The sequence below is a fragment of the Anopheles stephensi genome, chromosome 2 (assembly GCF_013141755.1).
Source record: "Anopheles stephensi strain Indian chromosome 2, UCI_ANSTEP_V1.0, whole genome shotgun sequence".
In the NCBI taxonomy this organism is placed as follows: domain Eukaryota; kingdom Metazoa; phylum Arthropoda; class Insecta; order Diptera; family Culicidae; genus Anopheles; species Anopheles stephensi.
The window spans coordinates 11710091-11729491 of record NC_050202.1 but is presented as its reverse complement, the minus strand read 5'-3'; the positions used below and the strand labels follow the sequence as shown (position 1 = coordinate 11729491).

Below are 19401 nucleotides of genomic sequence, written 5' to 3'. Positions count from 1 at the left end.
AGTGGTCGTAATGCCAAGAAGAGAGAGAGAGAGAGAAAGAGAGAGAGAGAGAGAGAAAGAGAGACGTGCCGAAACCAATTAAAAACTCATTTTGGCAATAAAGTCTTCTGAAAAAAGTGCATCAAAAAATATTTTCCAACCGTTAGTCTTCTTGATTACCTCTCATATTTTAAAATTTAAAGTTGATTTTTCACAACAATTTAATTTAAACGACCAGCCAGTCAGGAGATTTGATCAATATTATCTTAGGAGTTCCATGCCATGTCTTCTGGTCATCATTTACCCCATAATAATTAAAAAGACAACCAAACCCACCATTCGTGCAATCACTTTGATCGTTTCGACTAACACTAATCATCAGCAAAAAATTTACGAATTTTGGACATTTCTAACTCGCTTTTTCTAAAAAATGTATGCTCCATTTGATAACTAAAACAAAGTTTGTTAGAGACTTTTGTCGATCGAGAACGATAATACGGGCTGCAGGTTGTATAAGCAAGCAAGCAAGCATAAATATTCTAGCTTTGGCAACTGTGGCAATTCCAGTAAAAAAATGGTCACCATCAAATGGTGCTCTATTATTTCGGACCTACTTTTTGCACGTCATCCGATTGAGGATAATTGACCCGGCGACGGAATTGACGAACGTACCGACCGCCCGGTATTGCGTGTGTCTTCAAACGACGTTTTCAAATCGTTTCGCCATTTTCCCACCTGGCACAGCTGCTTTACATAGTGTTTGAATGACAGCTGTAGCTATCCATCTGGAACTAAAAACCACCACGAAAAGGAAAAAGATAAACTTTTATGTTACGGCATTCCTAATGGAACAAACCGCTTCCCGCGTGTAGGAAGTGACTTTTTGATGAGTTCCCGGGAAAAGCCCGGGCATCCCAACTTTGCGATTATCAATACATCGAAGTTATTTACGATCGTTGCTATTTTCAGCGCATTTCATCCGTACGTACACTGCTTGAAGTACACTCGGAGAAAATTGGCTGCTCGTGAAACTTCCCTCCCCTGGTAGGCTGGGAAATGGCCGACCAGTGTTTCCTGGACTCCCGTCCTTGAGGCAGTTTGAAGAAGTACACTGAAAATCGGATCCGTACATCGGAATAAAATGTTGCACCAGAAAACAAGGTGTAGATTGATTTAACGTTGGCCAGTTGAGGCGTTGGAAGCGGGCAATGGGAATAGATTATTCAGGCTGCCGTCCGTAAGCTGACTTTCCATCGAATCCGGCTAGCAAGAAAATGGGACCAGTAAGCGTGTGCGTGTACGCGTGTGTGTGTGTGTGTATCTGCCCGAGGAAAAAGTAATCTGATTAATAATGACGGTACTTTGCAGTAAGGTTTTCCACCGATCCGCCGATGATGGCAGCGTTAATTAGATGCTGCAGTGCGCTAATGAATTTATCGAAACCGCCAACTTATGTGCGGAGCTGGTGTCGACGTGCTCTCGCTCGCTCTCTCTCTCGCCCGTATCATCGCCCTCGTCTTGTGCTGGGTGTGGTTGTGGGTGTGTATAAATTTTCCATTTTCGTCCAAGCCAACTGATGCGTGATTTATGCAGCCGCGAAAATATTCATTGATGCTTGGGGTTTTATTTAACATGCTCGGGCGGATAAAGGCTGCCTTTTAACATTTTGTTATTGCATTATGGAAGTTTGCTGCTAATTGCCAAAGTTTCCTCGTGGGTTTGCGTGGGGGTTTTGTTTGGTTGTATGTGGCTGCCAAGAGAGACATTTTAATGATGATTTTTGAAATGTTTTTTTTTTTTGCAACAGAAGTTGAATTTTTAGAGTTTTGGTATGAAGAATATAATAATTGAGGGGGTTGCAGTTGATATTTTTAAACTGTAGACATAAAAGTTAAAGATAGTTTCGAAAAAATAGAGCCTTGTAAGAGCCGAGCTACCTAGTGTGGGCAGAGCTACTTCATGAGGACAAACCTTCCTACTGAACACAGAGCTACCTAATGAGGGTGAAGCTCAAGGGTTTAAAGTGAGACCAAAGCTAGTGAGAACAGAGCTACTTCGTGAGGACAGAGCTACTTCGTGAGGACAGAAGATGCCTAGTGAGGTCAGAGCTACCTTGCGAGGGCAGAAATTCATAGTGAAGTCATAGCTACTTATGATCGAGGTACCTAGTTAGGACAGAGCTACATTATGAAAACAGAGCTACTTTTTGAGGATACCTAGAGGCTATTTTGAGCTGAGCTATTCTGTGAGGATTGAGCTACTTTTACTTACAAATCTGCCTTCTACAGTTACGATGTGAGAACTGAGCTACCTAGCTATTTTGAGGATAGAGCTACTTTTGTGAGAGCAGAAGCCTACCTATTGAAGATGGAGCTTCTTTTCTGAGGGGTGTGCTACCCAGTGAGACCCAAGGGCGAACTCTACATTAGGTTTAGTTCTGAACCAACGTTATCATCAGCTACCATTGCCGTTTATACTTGCATACTTAATATGACAGCAAAATTCTCAAAACTACTGCTCTCTAGTGCCTTGTTGAAAATGTTAAAGCAAATGATATTCACTGAATCATGCTGATTGCCCTTTTTTCTCACCAACCACTGCTTCACCACAACTTCAGAGTAATTAAAACCATTTACTCTGCGCTGCCCATTCGGAAGTGTTAAGACACGAGCGCTCTTCTACTGCACTGCCTTGAGGAATCAGCTGATCCGATCAGACACAGTATTGACGCGCTATTTTTAAGCCCGGCCATTTTCCCTACGCCAACTCCCCATCACCATCCCACTCCTGACAGCTTCTGCCGGCTGCATGTGTGTGTGTGTGTGTGTGTGTGTGTGTGGGTTTGTGTGATCAACAAGATAAAAGTAGTTCACTCGCTTCAACGCGACGCTCACACCGACGCCAGTGAGACAAATTTGCCGAACGTGTGGTATGTGAGGAATGTTACTGTGTGAGCCTGTATGTGTAAGGGTTCAATTGAAAACACCCCGAGCAGGAAGTGTGTTGAGTGTGGCCGCAATCCGTTAGATAATAAACACCGTACGCCAGCAGAAAAAACCCCTCTCAGCCGTCTGACGAGATTGTTGTGCTGGGCCTTTTTGTGTGCTTTTTGTACTTTTCACACTTAGCTCGGGGGAAATGACCCCACCGGTAAACCGTCACACTGGGAGTAATGGTGGTGAGCACAACCCCGATGAAAGCTTTGGGGGTGAGATAAACCATGCCCGTTCACATCTGTTCTGCGTGTACCTTTTTTCCACTAACCCCTACCTCGCTGATGATGATAACCTTGAAAAATCATTCGTATCCTAGGCAGTTGCGGCCGGGTCCCGCTCCTGCTACAGACAGTTCTCTGTTTATTTACGAATCGTCCGAGGTGGTTCGCATATTCCAACGGTAGCCAGTGTCCAGCGCAGCTTTGCACCGCTCCTGTCAGCACAATGACGCTGACGTTTTATGATGTTTAGTTTAGCAGTGGCAAACATCGATCGGGAACAGATGGCGTCGGACGGACGGACGGAAGCCGGACGGACGGCCGGGAACGATGTTTTCATTCCGCCTGTTCACATCATGTTGACATTTAATTGCTTTTCCAACACACTCGCTCACACACTCACTCACTCACTCACTAACGATCCGTCCGCCGTCCTAGGCCACCTGTGCCCAACGGTCCTGTGCCTGTGTGGGATTGCAAAAGGAAATGATAAACTGTGGCCGTGTTCCGTGCTGTCTACAGCCAAAAACGATAAAATGGCAATAATGAACGACATATACCGAATGGTTCGCAAACGATTATGTTGCACTACGGATCGTTTCATTTCGAATAAACACACACGTGCAGGCGTGTGCGTTTAAAATGTAGCACACAGTCAGATTAGACAATCGTTTGATTTGATTTATTGCAAATGGCGCTAGGGTGCGTATTTTAACAGCGATTCTTGGGGTTTGATTGCTTTGACGGGGATACAGAAGCATTAACGGTAGTACGATAGAAAGCCATCAGGTTTTTGTCGTAAGAAGGCTACAAGTGTGACAAGTGGTTGGCCCGTACCAGGCTTCTCTGGGTTATTTGGATGATTAGTTTAAAGAGTCTTTAAGTTATTAGAATGCATATGTCACTTAGCTTTAGCTATTGTGTTTAGCTATTGTCGACTGGGGAGGATCTATCTCATAGTAGAATCGAGCTATGAAGTTTACTTAGTTTTGATCATCATATAAAAACACTTACCATCATCACATGAAAATAAGTTAAATTGACTAACTTCTAAAGTTCTGTTTGACTAACTTCTAGTGACTTAAATCTAGCAAATGTATCATCTCAATCAGGCGTTAAAAAATCATATTAAATATGGCTTTCAAAATTAAACGATACACTGTTTTAGAAATTTGAATGGTTAAGCCCTGCAGACTTTATTCTGTATTGGCTCCATTTAAACCTCATTGATCGATTAATCTTGTATCTCTAGAGTTCTAGTTGGGTTCATTCCTTTTCCAAAACTTCCTGTTTTTCCCTCTACGAGGATACCAAATAATTGAACTCGACTTTAAGTAAAATTTATCTCGAAATTTGACTCAAAAAATACTTTGAATCCTCAATTACAATTATTCAATTGTTAGTTAGGTCTTGACACCGATCTAGCACGGCCATTTTTCGATCCAAAATTTCAGGCGAACGCAACAACGCGATTACTCTACATCAGATTGGGCCTACCAAGCCTCCTCTGTCCATCTGAACCATCTTTCCTTACACAGGACTGGCTCTTTCGGTGCCATTCTCATAACATGACCGCCGATGCCTGGTGAGACTAGTTCACTGTACGACTGTCACTGTGTGTGACTATAAGAAATTATCGGACGCGTAATAGGAAAATTAGGACTAATATTTATTCTGGCCAAACATTTCGATTAGACAAGAATGAATATCCAGCTGCGGGTAATATCAAGTCAAAGCTAAAATCAATAACGATATAAAGGCAACAAGGAAGAAAGGATATTCGATAACCCCAGAGCACAATCGCCACTTGACAAGATCAACTACTCAATCCTTCGTTTAGTATCTCATCGTAGATAGAATACTCCACGAGACGAAGCGTATACTAAGAATTTAACCTTAGTACTACCACTTGAGCATTGTTAAATCTTATAAGATTTTTATGTTAGCAGATAACTTTTTGTGCCAACAAAAATGAAAAAGAATTTTAAATTAATTGGTATACCGACTCCGTCTTTCGACGAGTAACTGCATACCAAATGAAGCACACAAAATGAAAGGGGTTTTAGCGTATTTACAGAAGAAAAGAACGAAAACGTTAGCCACAAAAGCGCCAACGACAGAACGGTAATGAAAGAAGTGCTGTGCCATTTTAACGTCAAGTTACGTTTAACACAAAGCGTAACATTCATTAGGGAAACAGTGAAATTTGCCTCCCAAATACACACACACGCACACATATTTCCACCCCGAAGAGGAGCGAAGCATATTATTCATCCTTTTTTATGATGTTTGCATTCATATCTCTCTCTCGCTGCTTGTGAGCGAAGTTGTTTTATCTTATTCGTCTGCAAAATCTGATGACAACGCAGCATCTGCCGCATTAATACGTGGAGCTCGGAATCCAAAAAACCGGGTCCCCCCGAGAACCAGCCAGAGCGTTTGCTGATGTGTGGTAGACACCGTTTTTTTGTTTTTTGTATCCAACATTCCGGGATAACCTTTTATCGCACCGTATGCGGTAGTTAACAATTTGTGGTATGTTTAATATTCATGTATGTGCTGGCTTATAGGAAAAGAAGGGGGAAAATGATAACGCTCGACCACAGCGCTCTTCCCTTCTGTCCTATTGATACAAATTATTCCTGTGGTAATAAGGACCCCAAGCCTGGGAGCTGGGATTATATTTCGGTATAGGTTCGGTATAGCCACCCAAGTTCTGGTCGAATAACTTTCCCAGTAACCGACAGCAGCCACGGATGCTGCAGCATTAATAATCATGAAGCATTAGCACACCATTAATAATCGCCAAACCTGGTGGCTTTTGGGAAGATAGGGGTGATGGTGGTGTAAAAAATGTAAATTTGTATAAACACACACACACACAAATAACGGTGTGCTAATGGATTGGTGATCGAGCAGCTAAAATGCACCTGTGCACGTGCTAAGGAGCTATTTTGAATAAACACTCTGTGCTTAAGTGAAGCATTTGAATTTGAAAATCATTTAATGGCGGCCACACAAAAATTAGTCATGAGTTTTAGCCGAGGAGGAATTCGCTTTTCGACGAAATATTTCCAATTCTCGTTACAACTTTAATTAGCGTGATCCGATTTTTCATCAAAAAGGGCGGAGGTGCTTTGTTTTTGCCGAAAACAAATTTCCCACTAAGGCCCTCCGGGATCGTGTTTACTGAAAGCGATTTAACTTCTCGGGAATTGGGCTGAGACAGCGTCTGCTCGTCGCCCGTGGCACCTTTCAGCTTAACTGTGACTACTAGTCATTTAGTTCTTCTCAAGCTGTTTCCATCGTAAGGGTCACTTTTGCCAAAACTGGGGCTTAATCCGACCGGATCCCCACCATTTATATTGTTTCAATTTTCTTAACCACCGCAAGCACTTGTACTGAACCGATACTCAACTGATATTTAATTTACGCGTAACTTCTGCCCGATCCGTACGCTCAACCCCTATGCACGGTTTGCGATATCCCAATTTTCAATTTGCCGTAATCTTTTCGGTCTGACCTTTCGTCGGAGATCGATTTTCCCATTCCAACAGTTCCAAAACGGGGCCCGGGAAACATAATCTCGTTCATGTTTGGCTAAGGAAATAGTTGACCGTGTACCTAAAACAATCGCAATCTCTTCTTTCTCCCCGATACAGTCCCTGTTCGAGCTGGAGCTCGCTGGCTGTAATGAGATTACTGAGGCCGGTCTGTGGGCATGCCTGACGCCAAGGATAGTGTCACTGTCGCTGGCGGACTGCATCAATGTGGCGGACGAAGCGGTCGGAGCGGTCGCACAACTGTTGCCTTCACTGTACGAATTTTCGCTGCAGGTAAGTCTTTCCTGTCCACAGCCAGGTATTTTCCGGCTTCTAACATTTTTTTCTACCTTTTTTTTACCTTGCCCCATTTGTTTAGGCCTACCACGTGACAGACGCAGCGTTAGGTTACTTTTCGCCCAAGCAAAGCCACAGTCTCAGCATTCTTCGGTTGCAGTCCTGCTGGGAGCTTACGAACCATGGTGTCGTCAATATAGGTAGGTACAGCGTGATCGATCGATGAACGGTCGGAAGGAAGTAGCGAAAATGGTGCCCTTCACTAGTGCACGCAAATTGAATGTCAACAAAAAAAAATCTCCGCAATACAGTGCGTAACATAACTATACGATCGCTAGATTTTATTTAAGAGCAATGTTAAATTTGAGAACATGTTTATTTTACTAAAGGATGATTTTTTACTATTCTTATTCGAATGCATTGTCAGCATAATAATAGTAACATTTACAATAACATGAAAATTAAAAAGGAAATCAAATTTAGCTCTCCACTCATTGTAGAAGTCAAAATATCGCTGTGAAGAATATTATAAATCAAGATACAGCAAGTTCCTGATGAGTTGCTCGAGTTGTGCAGATTCTGGGTTTACTTTAAAGACATCTTGACAGTAGATTCAATTTATTTATTTAATCGGAAACTGATTTTACACTTAATTTGTTACTCTCATGGTATACACAAGCTGTAATGTCAAAAACCAGCAGGAGTAGAAAGCAATAATTTAATACCGTACTCCCTAAAGTTAGGATCGCTTAAACTGCCTAAAATTATTTAAAATAATTAAATTATTAATTAAAATATGTCTGGTTATCGACAAAAAAAAAAAAACAAAAGAATTGTCTGGATATCGACTAGCTTTTTTATTGATGTAGAACAGTCTGGCCGATTTGCCTCTAAGTGTTTAAGTTGCAATGAAAAACAGAAATTGTACTTCTTATTCTTACAGTCATTTTTAAAATTTAAATTAATTTGAAAAAAAATCATAAAAAATGGTGATTGTATACTTATGCTACCTACTGTAATCCCAGTGCTAAACTTGATTTACAGTCAATTGAGGATAGAAAATAGAAATATCTCACAACATGTTTTTTTTTAAATCTTCTCATAAATTTATATTTCTTGCATATTGAAAATACTTTTATAAGTATTTCACAACCACAAACAATTTTGAATCACATTATTTTATCATTTCAACACATTACATATTCAATCAAAACTGTCGTATTCATGCTAATGTGCCGGTGCACGCGTAAAACGATTGAAATAATGAAGACATTTTTTGGGGCTTGCCTCCCCTGCCGGCATGAGTGATGTTTTCTTTCACGGGTCCATTTTTAAGCAAATCGATAAAGGTACACCAATGTGTCACTGGTGCTCGAACCAAAAAAAGAAAATCGCTTTCCCTTACTCATTCATATTCAAGCCAGTGCCGTCCGAAAACCGACCAACCGGTCCTTCAATTACTGTCGTTAGCAAACATTTGCCTCGACATTAATGTCGATCCTCCTTCGAGCAGAACCGGGCACAGAATACTTTCTCCCGCTCGGCACAGATCTTTTACTGAGGTCCTTTTTCGACATTTTCTTTCCCTCCGTTCGTTCAGCCATCGTCGACGTCGGTTCATGATTTCTGTAATGGGTTTCTTCCTTCCATTCTGCCCACAGTACACTCGCTGCCACATTTGACCGTCCTATCGCTGTCGGGCTGCAGCAAGGTGACGGATGACGGTGTGGAGCTGATTGCGGAAAATCTCCAGAAGCTAAGGGCGCTCGATCTGTCCTGGTGCCCACGGATAACGGATGCTGCCCTCGAGTACATTGCCTGTGATCTGAACCAGCTGGAGGAGCTAACACTCGATCGGTGAGTAAAGCGCGCTCATTTAATGTTTGTTTTTGGGGTTCTCTTTTGTCCTGTGGGTGTGGGCACTTCCTTCGGAACGAAACGTACCAGGCGTCTCCATTGTGCTTTGATGGAGGCGCCTGGTCATTTGTGGATGATGAAGGTTTCCCGAAAAGTGGGTTGCGATACGGATCAAGCGTCATAAATATGGAGCTGGGGAAATGATGTCGATATAAAACTTTAAGGATATGCCTAATCTTTTTATAGCGTTTTCTTCATGATGAATTTAATGTATCAAAAACGTTTTCAAGCCCTTTTTCTTGGATCGATGGTCGAAAGCTTTTGTTGTGATTTTCGATAATTGGAGTGAGAAAATCACAACCCACTGCATTCACATTCAAAAATTATTCAAGCATATATTTGCAAATGATTAAGCTTTAATACGATGCAAAATTATTTAGCCTTCCTGGCATAACATTTAAACAGATAAAAAAAAACAAATCCATACATTCAACCTTCCCAGAAACAGAAAGCCCTTCCTGAACATGTGCTTGATATAGTTCCCACCGGATTCTTTCACTTTCTTCGCATTCCTCAATTATTCCTTGAATGTTCCATCCTTCTTAACAATTTTGTATTTACTCACAAGCAGCCCACTTTAAGTCCCTTTTCTACGTTTCAACTCATGGCGTTTCCTATGTGTGTGCGTGTGTGCGATGCAAAATCATATGGCCACGTGCGCAAAAATTGATCCAATCATTTAGGTGAATTGAGGAAAATATTTGGAACACCGTACTGCTGCACACCTCACCATCAACGGCAGTTGAAAATGGAAAAATCGACAATGGAGGTCCTTCTGCGAAAGCTGGGAGCTGTTATCGCTTGTTATCTATTTGTTGAAATGCGAGAACAAAAAAGCTTAAACATTCTGACCTTTCTTTTTTGCACGAAAGCTCCCATATTGTGAGATAGGAACATACAATATTTGGAACAAGAAAAGATCATGAGAATAAAATGATTGTCTTTGTGTTAATTCTATTTCACATTGTACAAGAAACCGCTTGTCTTTTTTTCCCCTGCTACCGTACGGTAATCACTCAAATGGCCATTTTCTAGCGCGAGCAAAGTGAAAGCACCGGAAGGCATGAGTGCATTTCGCGAATGCATCCCGTGATGCCACATTTGTTTCGCTCGACTGGTAAACGATTTTGCAGCATCCGGGTTCAGGGAAGTGCAATCAATTCCACCTGGCCGGCCGGTGGAACTCCTTCTCCCTCGCTCCCGTCTCTTATGAACCGTTTCCGGAAACGGAATAAGTGGAAATCCATTACGTAGCAACGGTGTTTTCCACCTACGGTAACATCAAAGACTCGTTCAATTAATTGATGGATGGTTGGATGGCTGCAAGGCTTGTGCCGTCCGTCGATACATTTGCTTGCTTTATGTTGGGGCTTTTTTTTCCCCGTCAAACAACGGTTTGTGCCTCAATCTCACTGCCTGGTACGTTTTTATGCCCGTCGTTACCAGGATACGTTACGACAACCGCCTCATTAGGAGTGTGTATGTCTCTTCATTGTAAAAAAGCGGCAAAAAAAATAAAACAATCACTCGCATGGGCACCGGATTACCATGGTATTGTGTTACCAACGGATACAATACAATGCGCCCATTTGGGTGGATAAGGCACGGAAAAGGGGCGAAAAAAATTACATTAGCTTCATATGGCCTCACATCCATCCGCGCAATATTGATATTGATGTGGCAGGTTATTGAATTTCATTTATGATATTAATTAGACGCCAACACACAAACACATGAACAAGCTTCTCCAGGTCTGAAGTATTTTATCGCTGCCTGCTCCAATATGAACAATTGATATCATTATGCTGCTGTCTCGAGGGTATTTCAGGACAAAATTATCATTTCGACTTTGAAAGTCGCATTAAATCACAAACATAAAATGCTTCAATTTAAATTTAATTGTCTGTATTGAATGACACGAAGCTGTTTTAAGTACTTAGTGCAATTGAATGCCGTTTATCCGGGAATTTCGTTTATCCGTGTTCACACTTTAAAAATGCTTCGATTATTCGTGTTAGTGTTCGGTGGATGCTCTTGTTTTTGCTTTATTAAGTTAAATTAAGTGATTAAACGTATAAAATAAATAAAACATGAATTAAAAATGGTTATTGAAAAGTTTTATAATCTGTTGAATGGTTTCGTATGTTGATTGAATGATTGATCTTTGGGTTGTCCGATGACTGGGACGATATCGATATCCGGCGTCACATAGCAGGACCGGATATCGAGTTTCGTCCGGATCGTGTATACCGGCTACAGGTTAACTAAGTAATGAATGTCAAAAATAAACCTCTTAAGGTTGTGAGGCTAAACAGGATTGTGAAAAACATCTTCGTAGGGCGTTAATATCAGTAATTTGATATTTTTTGCTTGAAAACTGCTTAAGAGCTGGTTAAAAGTTTCAAGAGCTTTGATGCTGTTTATCTGCTTGAGATGGCTTATAGATTATTATCATGAGTTCGATACCTAACGAGCCCGTGTTACTGAAGTAATAAACATTTTAGCATAATTTCTTCCAACTATTAAAGCTCATATTGATCCCTTTTCTGTCTTCTAATTACCACTCTCTCACACCTAACAATTGTATACCAGCTTCCTCCAAGCGCCAGCAACGCATTATCGCAGCCATCACGGCAAAGAACAGTATCGACATAATTAGATATTTAACCATTATGTCCATCTATCTTTAGCCTTAAAAGCTTCTTTGCTTCCCTACCCAGCCCGGCTGCCTGAGGCACTCTCTGACCCCGGCACGGAAAAAAAGCCTGAATGATGGAAATTTCCCAACGACACAAGAAAATCTGCTACATTCACTGTCCCACGGAGCCATCTTCCACTTGGTTTCTCCCATTCATTCGCAGCGCCTCCAGTGATGAGCGCAAAACGCTTTCGCTCCGGACGTGAAACAATTAATTTTAATTTGAAACATAATCACTCCGCCTGCGCTACGCTACTGCCACGACGCCATTTGCATCGGACGGCCTTTACCGGGAAAAGAGGGAACTGGCTTAAAGACCTTCGGAGGAGGATGGGTTTTTTTTTTGTCTCACGGCTCACGGACCCACCAATTTAATGGTGCTTGAGGAAAGGTGGGATTGTTTTGATTTACATTCGGGCTCAGCCTCAGACAACTGCTGTGCCATTTCGGTTACCTTGCCAAGAAGGATTGATTTGTCCTGTATTTACAATTTATGCGAACATTCAAAAGGATTGATAGGAAGCAAAGTGAGCTGTGGGCAAGGTGGTTCGGTTGAACATTTTAATTAATTCAGCCATTTGCGAAAGGAAAAGGAAAGATAAATAAAATTTCGCACAGCTCGGTGAATTCATCCCAATATCCTAGCGCGGAGAATTTGGAGAACGCGGGGAAAAAATAATCCGTAATTAAAGTTTGTGGAACGACGAAGAAGGATTGACTAAATATTATTTAAAGGTATCTCAGAGCATGATGCTCTTCCATCACTCAAATAAATCACCTATGATTGCTAAACCACGAGCCGTAAATAGCTCCATTTTAACCTAATCCATTCCCTGCTTACCAGGCTTTTGGCTATTTACATTTTCAATTCAAATCTCTCGGCAGTGCGTCAGACACTCACGCCTCAAAATCTCAAACAGGATAAAACAATGCTGAACGTTCGCTCCAGTGGCCAGAAATTCTACCCCCTCGCTATGATGCTTTTGATGATGGCACCCAACCAAAACCGCACTGGCACTGGTGCTCCGGCAAGAAGATGAACCGTCTGGTTGAGGCGCCCCCCGGGGGGCAAATTGTTTTCAGCTTTCTGCCTTTGCTACCAACGCACCACCCTGTGCACCGAGCAGTTGAAATAGCTTCGAGCGCAATTTTGGGGTAAATTTTGGAGGTTTTTTTCTTTGTGGCGAGTGTGGGTCGCACCAAGGCACCGCTGTCTTGTCGCTCTTGAAATGGGTTTTGGATTGTTGTTATACAAATTGTAGCATTTTGTTTTATGATTATTTCATAATTTATGTTCTCCGATTTGTGTCAAAGGCATTTATTTAGTTCTTGAGTACACTATGACTCACAGTTATCGTTATCCAAGAGTCCTCATCCAAAAGTACCAAGAGTCCACATTAAAGAGTACACGTCCAAGAGTTCACACCCAAAAATCTCGTCCAATAGCCCACGTCCTAGAGTCCTCGCCCAAGAATCTTCGTCCAAGAATCCTCGCCCAAGAGACCTCGCTTAGTAAGATACCTTGTCCTCCAGAGATAACCAAGATTCCTTGTCGAAGTGTACTTTTCCAAGAATTCTCATCCAAGAGCCCTCGTCCAAATGTCTTCGTCCGAAAATCCTTGTCCAAGAGTCCTCGTCCTAGAGTCTTTGTCCAAGAGTCCTAGTCAAAAGTCCTCGTCCAAGAATCTTCGTCCAAGAATCCTCGTCCAAAAATCCTCGTCCAAGAGCCCTCGTCCAAAAGTCCTCGTCCTAGAGTCCTCATCCAAGAGTCCTCGTCCAAGAGTCCTTGTTCAATAGTCCTCGTCCAAGAGGTCTCGTCCAAGACCCCTTGTCCAAAGGTCCACGTCCAAAAGTGCTCGTGCAAGAGTCCTCGTCCAAGAGTCCTAGTCAAAAGTCCTCGTCCAAGAGTCCTCGTCCAAGAGTCCTCGTCCAAGAGTCCTCGTCCAAGAGTCCTCGTCCAAGAGTCCTCGTCCAAGAGTCCTCGTCCAAGAGTCCTCGTCCAAGAGTCCTCGTCCAAGAGTCCTCGTCCAAGAGTCTTCGTCCAAGAGTCTTCGTCCAAAAGTCCTTGTTGAAGAGTTCTCGCCCAAGAGTCCTTGTCCAAAAGTACTCATCCAAGAGTCCTAGTCAAAAGTCCTCGTCCAAGAGTCCTCGTCCAACAGTCCTCGTCCAAGAGTCTACGTCCAAGAGCCCTTGTTCAAGAGTTCTTGTCCAAAAGTATTCGTCCAAGAGTCCTCGTTTAAGAGTCCTTGTCCAAGAGTTGTTGCTTAGTAAGGCACCTTGTCCTCAAAGAGTAGCTGAGGGTCCTCGGCCAATGGTCCACATCAAAGAGTCCGCAGCCAATTGTGCTCATCCAACAGATCTTGTCCAATGATTTTTATGGAAGAAATCTCCTTTAATCGTCGTCCAGAGACATCGAAAAGATCTCGTCGTTAAAATATCCTCGACCAAGAATCAACATCTAACAATCTCATTGACAAGATGTCGCCCAAGAGCTCTCATCTAAAAGATCTCGTCCTAAGGGCTATGATACCTTGTTGATTAAGAGACTCGTTACTGGTTTTATTAATCGGTTTAAAAGTATATTCTTTAAACTTTTATTAGATTTTACCTCCACTATGTCAATTTCAATACTAATCCTCCTTTCTTTCTCTTTCAGCTGCGTTCACATCACCGACATCGGCGTCGGGTACATCTCGACCATGCTCTCACTGTCCGCCCTGTTCCTGCGCTGGTGCACCCAGATCCGCGACTTTGGACTGCAGCACCTTTGCTCAATGCGTAACCTGCAGGTGCTGTCGCTGGCCGGCTGCCCCCTGCTCACCTCGTCCGGCCTGTCCAGCCTCATCCAGCTGCGCCACCTGCAGGAGCTGGAGCTGACCAACTGTCCGGGCGCGTCGCAGGAGCTGTTCGGGTACCTACGCGAACATTTGCCCCGCTGCCTGCTGATCGAATAATCCCATTCCGGTACCTGTCCGGTGCTCACACGCTCGCTCGCGTTGCCGATGGGAGTAGTAATGCGTGGAGACGTGGAGTGTGCTCCACCTGCTCGGGATAACTATTCCCAGGGAATAGTTTAACACATTCTCTGTGTGAAATCTTAGGTTTTTTTTCTCTATAACTTGTAAGTTGTTTTAAGAATCCAGACGATTAATTGGCCTACGCAAAAAAAATTGCACTAGAATTCCGAACTTTTTTGCAGCACGATTTGTGCGTGCTTTTTTAAGGTAAGCATCCTAATACTCGATTGACTATCTCTATATACCAAAAAAAATGGGCATTATGGCCGTATCAGTTGCGTCCTTGTTTGACTCGTCTTATGCAGCAACGCTTCGATATAATTTTACAACTCTCTTTTTACTCACAGTTTTTAAACCAGTTCCCTTTTCTACACATAGTAGCACTCTGTAATAACCCTTTAGCTGAAACGATTCCTATACACACAGACCGTACGACAAAAGAGCACTACTACTAACAAAAACAAAAAACCGATCGCTTAAGAATAATGTTAATCCAATGTTTGTTTTTATTTCTTTACTGCTGATGTTCCAGAAGCGTTTGTAAAATGTTTAAAAAAGCAAAAGAAAATGCGAAACGAAACATTTACTTTTCCTACTACATATAAAAAACGATAAGTAAACAAAAAAAATCAAACGAAGCTGGAAAAGATGGCAAGCAGGAAACAAATGATGCTACAAAAGAAGAAGTAAAAAGCAAAACCAAAAACTCATCTCATTTTGTCGAATGTTAAATGGCTGTGTAGATAAAGTGTGTATAAAACAAAGTAAGCAAACAAAAAGGCCGAAGAGAATGTAGGAATGAAAAAAACTGCTAATATTATAGCCGAGTAACAAGACATGCAGACGAGACGAGAGCAGCTAAGCTAAAAATTAATACAGAGAAGAAGCAAAACAAAAAGCGGAAAAAGAAAAGATTGAAAAGCTAGTGTTATAAAATAATTAGAAAAGAAAGTCCTTCACCTCTAAAAAAACAAAACAAAAAAACAAATAGCCCGGTGTGCGTGTGTGACGTGTATGAAGAAAGTGTTTAAAAACAACTTGAATGTTCAATGGAGAAAAAAGAAACAATTATAAATAATGTGTTAGTAGAAGAAGCAGAAAGCTAGAAGTGAGCAAAGAAAGTACACACACACACATTTGTTACAGCGTATAGAGAAACGTTACAAAAAAACAATATAGCGCAGCAGTAGCGAAAAACGAAAAGTAGAAAAGGAGAAACATAAGCGTTATGATTGAAACAAGAAAAAACAAAAGGAAACAAAAGAGAAGAAAAACAAATTAAACAACACCCATTATAGCAAACAAAACTCGGGCGGTATTATTGCTAATAATTAAGAAAACGGTTGAAACAAACACAATTGGTACAAGTTAATGTATGGAGTGGCACAGTGGGAAGCGTGCAAGGACAGAAACGTTGGCGTAAAGCGAGCGCCTTAGTATTCATTGTACATATGATTTTTTAAACCTGACAAGACTTGACGTAGTAGTGATCCCCGTGTGCGTGTGTGTATGTGTGTCGCATAAGTACGTGTATGTGACACACTTATTATGCTGCTGGTGCGTTCGTGTTAAAGTGCGTAATGTGAGGTTAAGTAGTGCATACCAGTTATTAAAAAGCGATACATTAAGCAAACCAAAGCGCTGAATGAAGATATAATGAAAAAAGTTTAATAAGAAGCTTACCCTTTAATTAAACTCACTCTCTCTTTCTCTCTCTTATTTCTCCCACCGTAAAATAAAATGGAGAAAAAGAAGAGGTAAAGAAACAAAATAATAATAGTAAAAAAAGAAGAAAACAAGCTAGCAAGCAAACAACCTTAGATGCAAATAAAACAAGCAAAAAGTGAACCAAAAACTTTACACTCGTTCCAGGGTTGCCGTATGGTGTGTTTCTATGCCAGATTTTTGTTTTCATAATTGTTTTGGCTTGGATTTTTTTTTTCGGTTTCTTATATGGGTGTCTCTTGTTGGTGGGTAAAATTTTAAAGCTTACAAGATAGCTTAGGCAAGAGGTTTGCACCGAAAATGATTGAAAATTCTTTCTCAGTCACAGAACAGGGCTGTTTTATAACGCCCTGCTCTTTCTATCTTCAACCAAGGTTTTGTCCCATGTTGAGAATATGGCAATTGTCATTGCCAACTTTTGTTTCGGCTGAAAAGGGAAAAATCCCTAGACGATCCTACATTCCTGCATCGACAATCCCCAAAGGATGTCGAAGAATTTCGGGTGGATGTCAGTAACTGCATACTATACTATTCAAAAGATTCTTATCTTGTCTTGAAGGTCCTTGATGGCTTAAGGACCTGGCTAGGTTATATAGGAACGGTCCAGATGGGATTTGATCTTCGGCCGTGTCGTGTAAAGACCGGTGCCGCTAACGTCTCAACATCCGGACCGCCCGGTGTCGGAAGTAGAGCGATTGTTCAGTGCAATTCTTGAAGTCAAAATTTACTTGACCTGCGCAAAGATAATCTTGATCAGGACACGCGATTAGAGCACGGTTAGAAGATCTCCCTTTTTGGGCCTACTACTAACCTCAACAGGTCTGTATAATTAGTTCTTCTTACGAGGAACCGATCTAGGCAAGATGCTATGCATGGTCCTGTCATGGGAAGTCTATCCGTTTCAATTTCATAAAGAATTTTAAGTGCTTTCGAGATCCCTAATTGGTGATTATATTTTGTATACTTTTGGTTCAGTATTCGTTTATATCTGGCGTAGAATTCTAACTAATAAATATGGTAACCTTAAACGGAATAATAAAAACTAAATAATTACAGAGAGCTTTAGCTAGTGATGGGGGGGGACAAAAGCAATTATGTACTGTATTGCGCCACCGCGTGTTGAGGAAATATTGATGCAAAAATGCTGCGAAAGAATGTTGATGAACGTAGGTGAGAAGAGCGACCGATAAACCCCTCCCGCAAAGCAACACGACAAAGACCGCCCATGTCTGATGACTGATACCGATTCTACGAGCTCTAAATTACCCATTAAACCCACAACCTAACTAGTGTTGCGCGCATCTTTGGTAGCTCTATACTATACGTGGCGAATGCGGTGGCCACGCTAACCGAGAACAGGGAGCGAACATACTTTACCAAAGCTGTATAAGAAGGGCGTCAATTCTTTCTCGGCTCTTTGTTGAAACCTTTTGGATTTTGAAAGAAAAGATGGGTTGTATGAGCATTGTGTAAATTAGACAACAATTTTTTGAAGGATTCTGTTGGGAAAATCCGTAGAAGCTTTTTCGATTCTTTTCTGCTGGTTAGTGGCTGCCTCAGCAAACAATCAGCTAGTCCAGTGCACGCTCATCGCTACCATACATACCATACCGCTAGGACTTTTCACTAATAGACGCTCTTTAAAAACCAGAATCCATTTTTAATTCGTAGCCATACGAACAGGCGTAGCAGGGAAGCGGTTTTTGCGGCAAATTTGTGGCAAACCCCCAATTAAAGCAGAAATGTTACTTTCAGTAATGGGAAGAAGAAAAAAAACTTTACGATACATAGAACGACCCATGTATATAAAGTTAAAACTAAGATACAGAAACGAAGGGAAATACTTTACGTTGGCAAAGAAAGAATAACTTTCACAAAAAGCGAAACCTTTTCGGATGTTTTCTGTCTGTGTGTGTGTGTGCGTTTTTTTTTTACACTACTGAAGCCCTTATGAGGTAAGTTACATTTATTCATTCTCACCACCCGAATCCTGTTCCGCCTCATCCTCCTGCTCTTCCTCCTCGCCTTCCTCGTCTTCCTCTTCCTGATTCTGTTGAACCCACCACGATAGCAGACCCAGCCCCGACTCGTTAATGGCCGCCACTATACGGTACGGTGTCTTATTACCCTCCGTCACACCGCTCGTGCCTGCCCCACCACCGCCGCTCGTGCCGGGCACCGCACTCGACGGTACCTCCTGATCCGGTGGACCAATCGGGGAACTTTCCTCAAACACTTCGCCCGAAACGCGAAACTTTATGCTTTCCCCAATGTCCATGTACAGATCGTGTGTGTTACCGTCCTCCAGAGGATACTCCCATACCCACGCCTGTTCCGCTTCCTCGTACCGGGAAGGATGCTGCAGTGCGGACGGTGGTATGAGAATGTCGTCGAAAAACCCCAGCGTTATGTGTACCCCTTCCCGGCTGCAGCTACGTATCTTGCCCGTAATCACATCGCCAATAATCGGTCGGAACACGATATACCGGAAGTTTACCTCGGTGTGGGAAGCGCCGTCGCCCGGCAGTATGATGGAATCGCCCAGCTTTACGATGTCTTTTAGGGCGATACAAAGGCCCACGTTTAGTAGGACCTACAGGAGGAAGAGATGGTGGAAATTAAAACTGTCCAATGTGATAAGCCTTCGCTTGCTTACCTTATTTGCTAGCTTTCGATTGATTTCATCCTTTATAGCCTCTGGTAGCTTCAGGCCGAACAACTCCGGTGCTATCCGCACGTTGTCTTTCAGCTCGGCCAGTACGAACATTTCATTTGATTCTTTAAAATCAGCTTGTTTAACAATTAAATCACACCTGTGCACGCTCCAGTATACACAATATTCAAAGTATTCTATTCGTTACACTGTAAAAACACTAATATAACAACTTTTTCTCAAAAAAAAAACTATTCCATTGTAATATTGTGCGCCGTTTGTGACAAGCACATGTTTGTTTACAAAATAAAATGTCAACAAAAAACGGCTGCCGGGTTTTTTGACAGCTACACGTGCCA

The 19401-nt window shown here is 42.0% G+C and overlaps 2 protein-coding genes across 6 annotated transcripts in view; one reads left to right on the top strand and one right to left on the bottom strand.

Annotated features, from left to right (window-relative positions):
- Nucleotides 1-16452, top strand: part of LOC118503999 (F-box/LRR-repeat protein 16) — a 41675-nt gene extending 25223 nt beyond the window's left edge. For all 5 annotated transcript variants that reach the window (XM_036037954.1, XM_036037950.1, XM_036037953.1 and 2 more), the window contains exons 3-6: nt 6856-7029; nt 7115-7232; nt 8694-8889; nt 14304-16452. In XM_036037954.1, coding sequence (XP_035893847.1) covers nt 6856-7029; nt 7115-7232; nt 8694-8889; nt 14304-14601 — 786 coding nt within the window. In that variant the 3' untranslated portion in view covers nt 14602-16452. The remainder of the gene's footprint in view (nt 1-6855; nt 7030-7114; nt 7233-8693; nt 8890-14303) is intronic.
- A 1889-nt stretch (nt 16453-18341) lies between these two features.
- Nucleotides 18342-19350, bottom strand: LOC118504005 (DNA-directed RNA polymerase III subunit RPC8). Its single transcript, XM_036037961.1, has 2 exons — nt 19046-19350; nt 18342-18982 (listed from the first exon to the last, which is right to left on the bottom strand). The coding sequence occupies exons 1-2, from the start codon at nt 19154-19156 to the stop codon at nt 18356-18358; spliced, it is 738 nt and encodes a 245-aa protein (XP_035893854.1). The 5' UTR covers nt 19157-19350; the 3' UTR covers nt 18342-18355.
- Between the last annotated feature and the right edge of the window lie 51 nt (nt 19351-19401).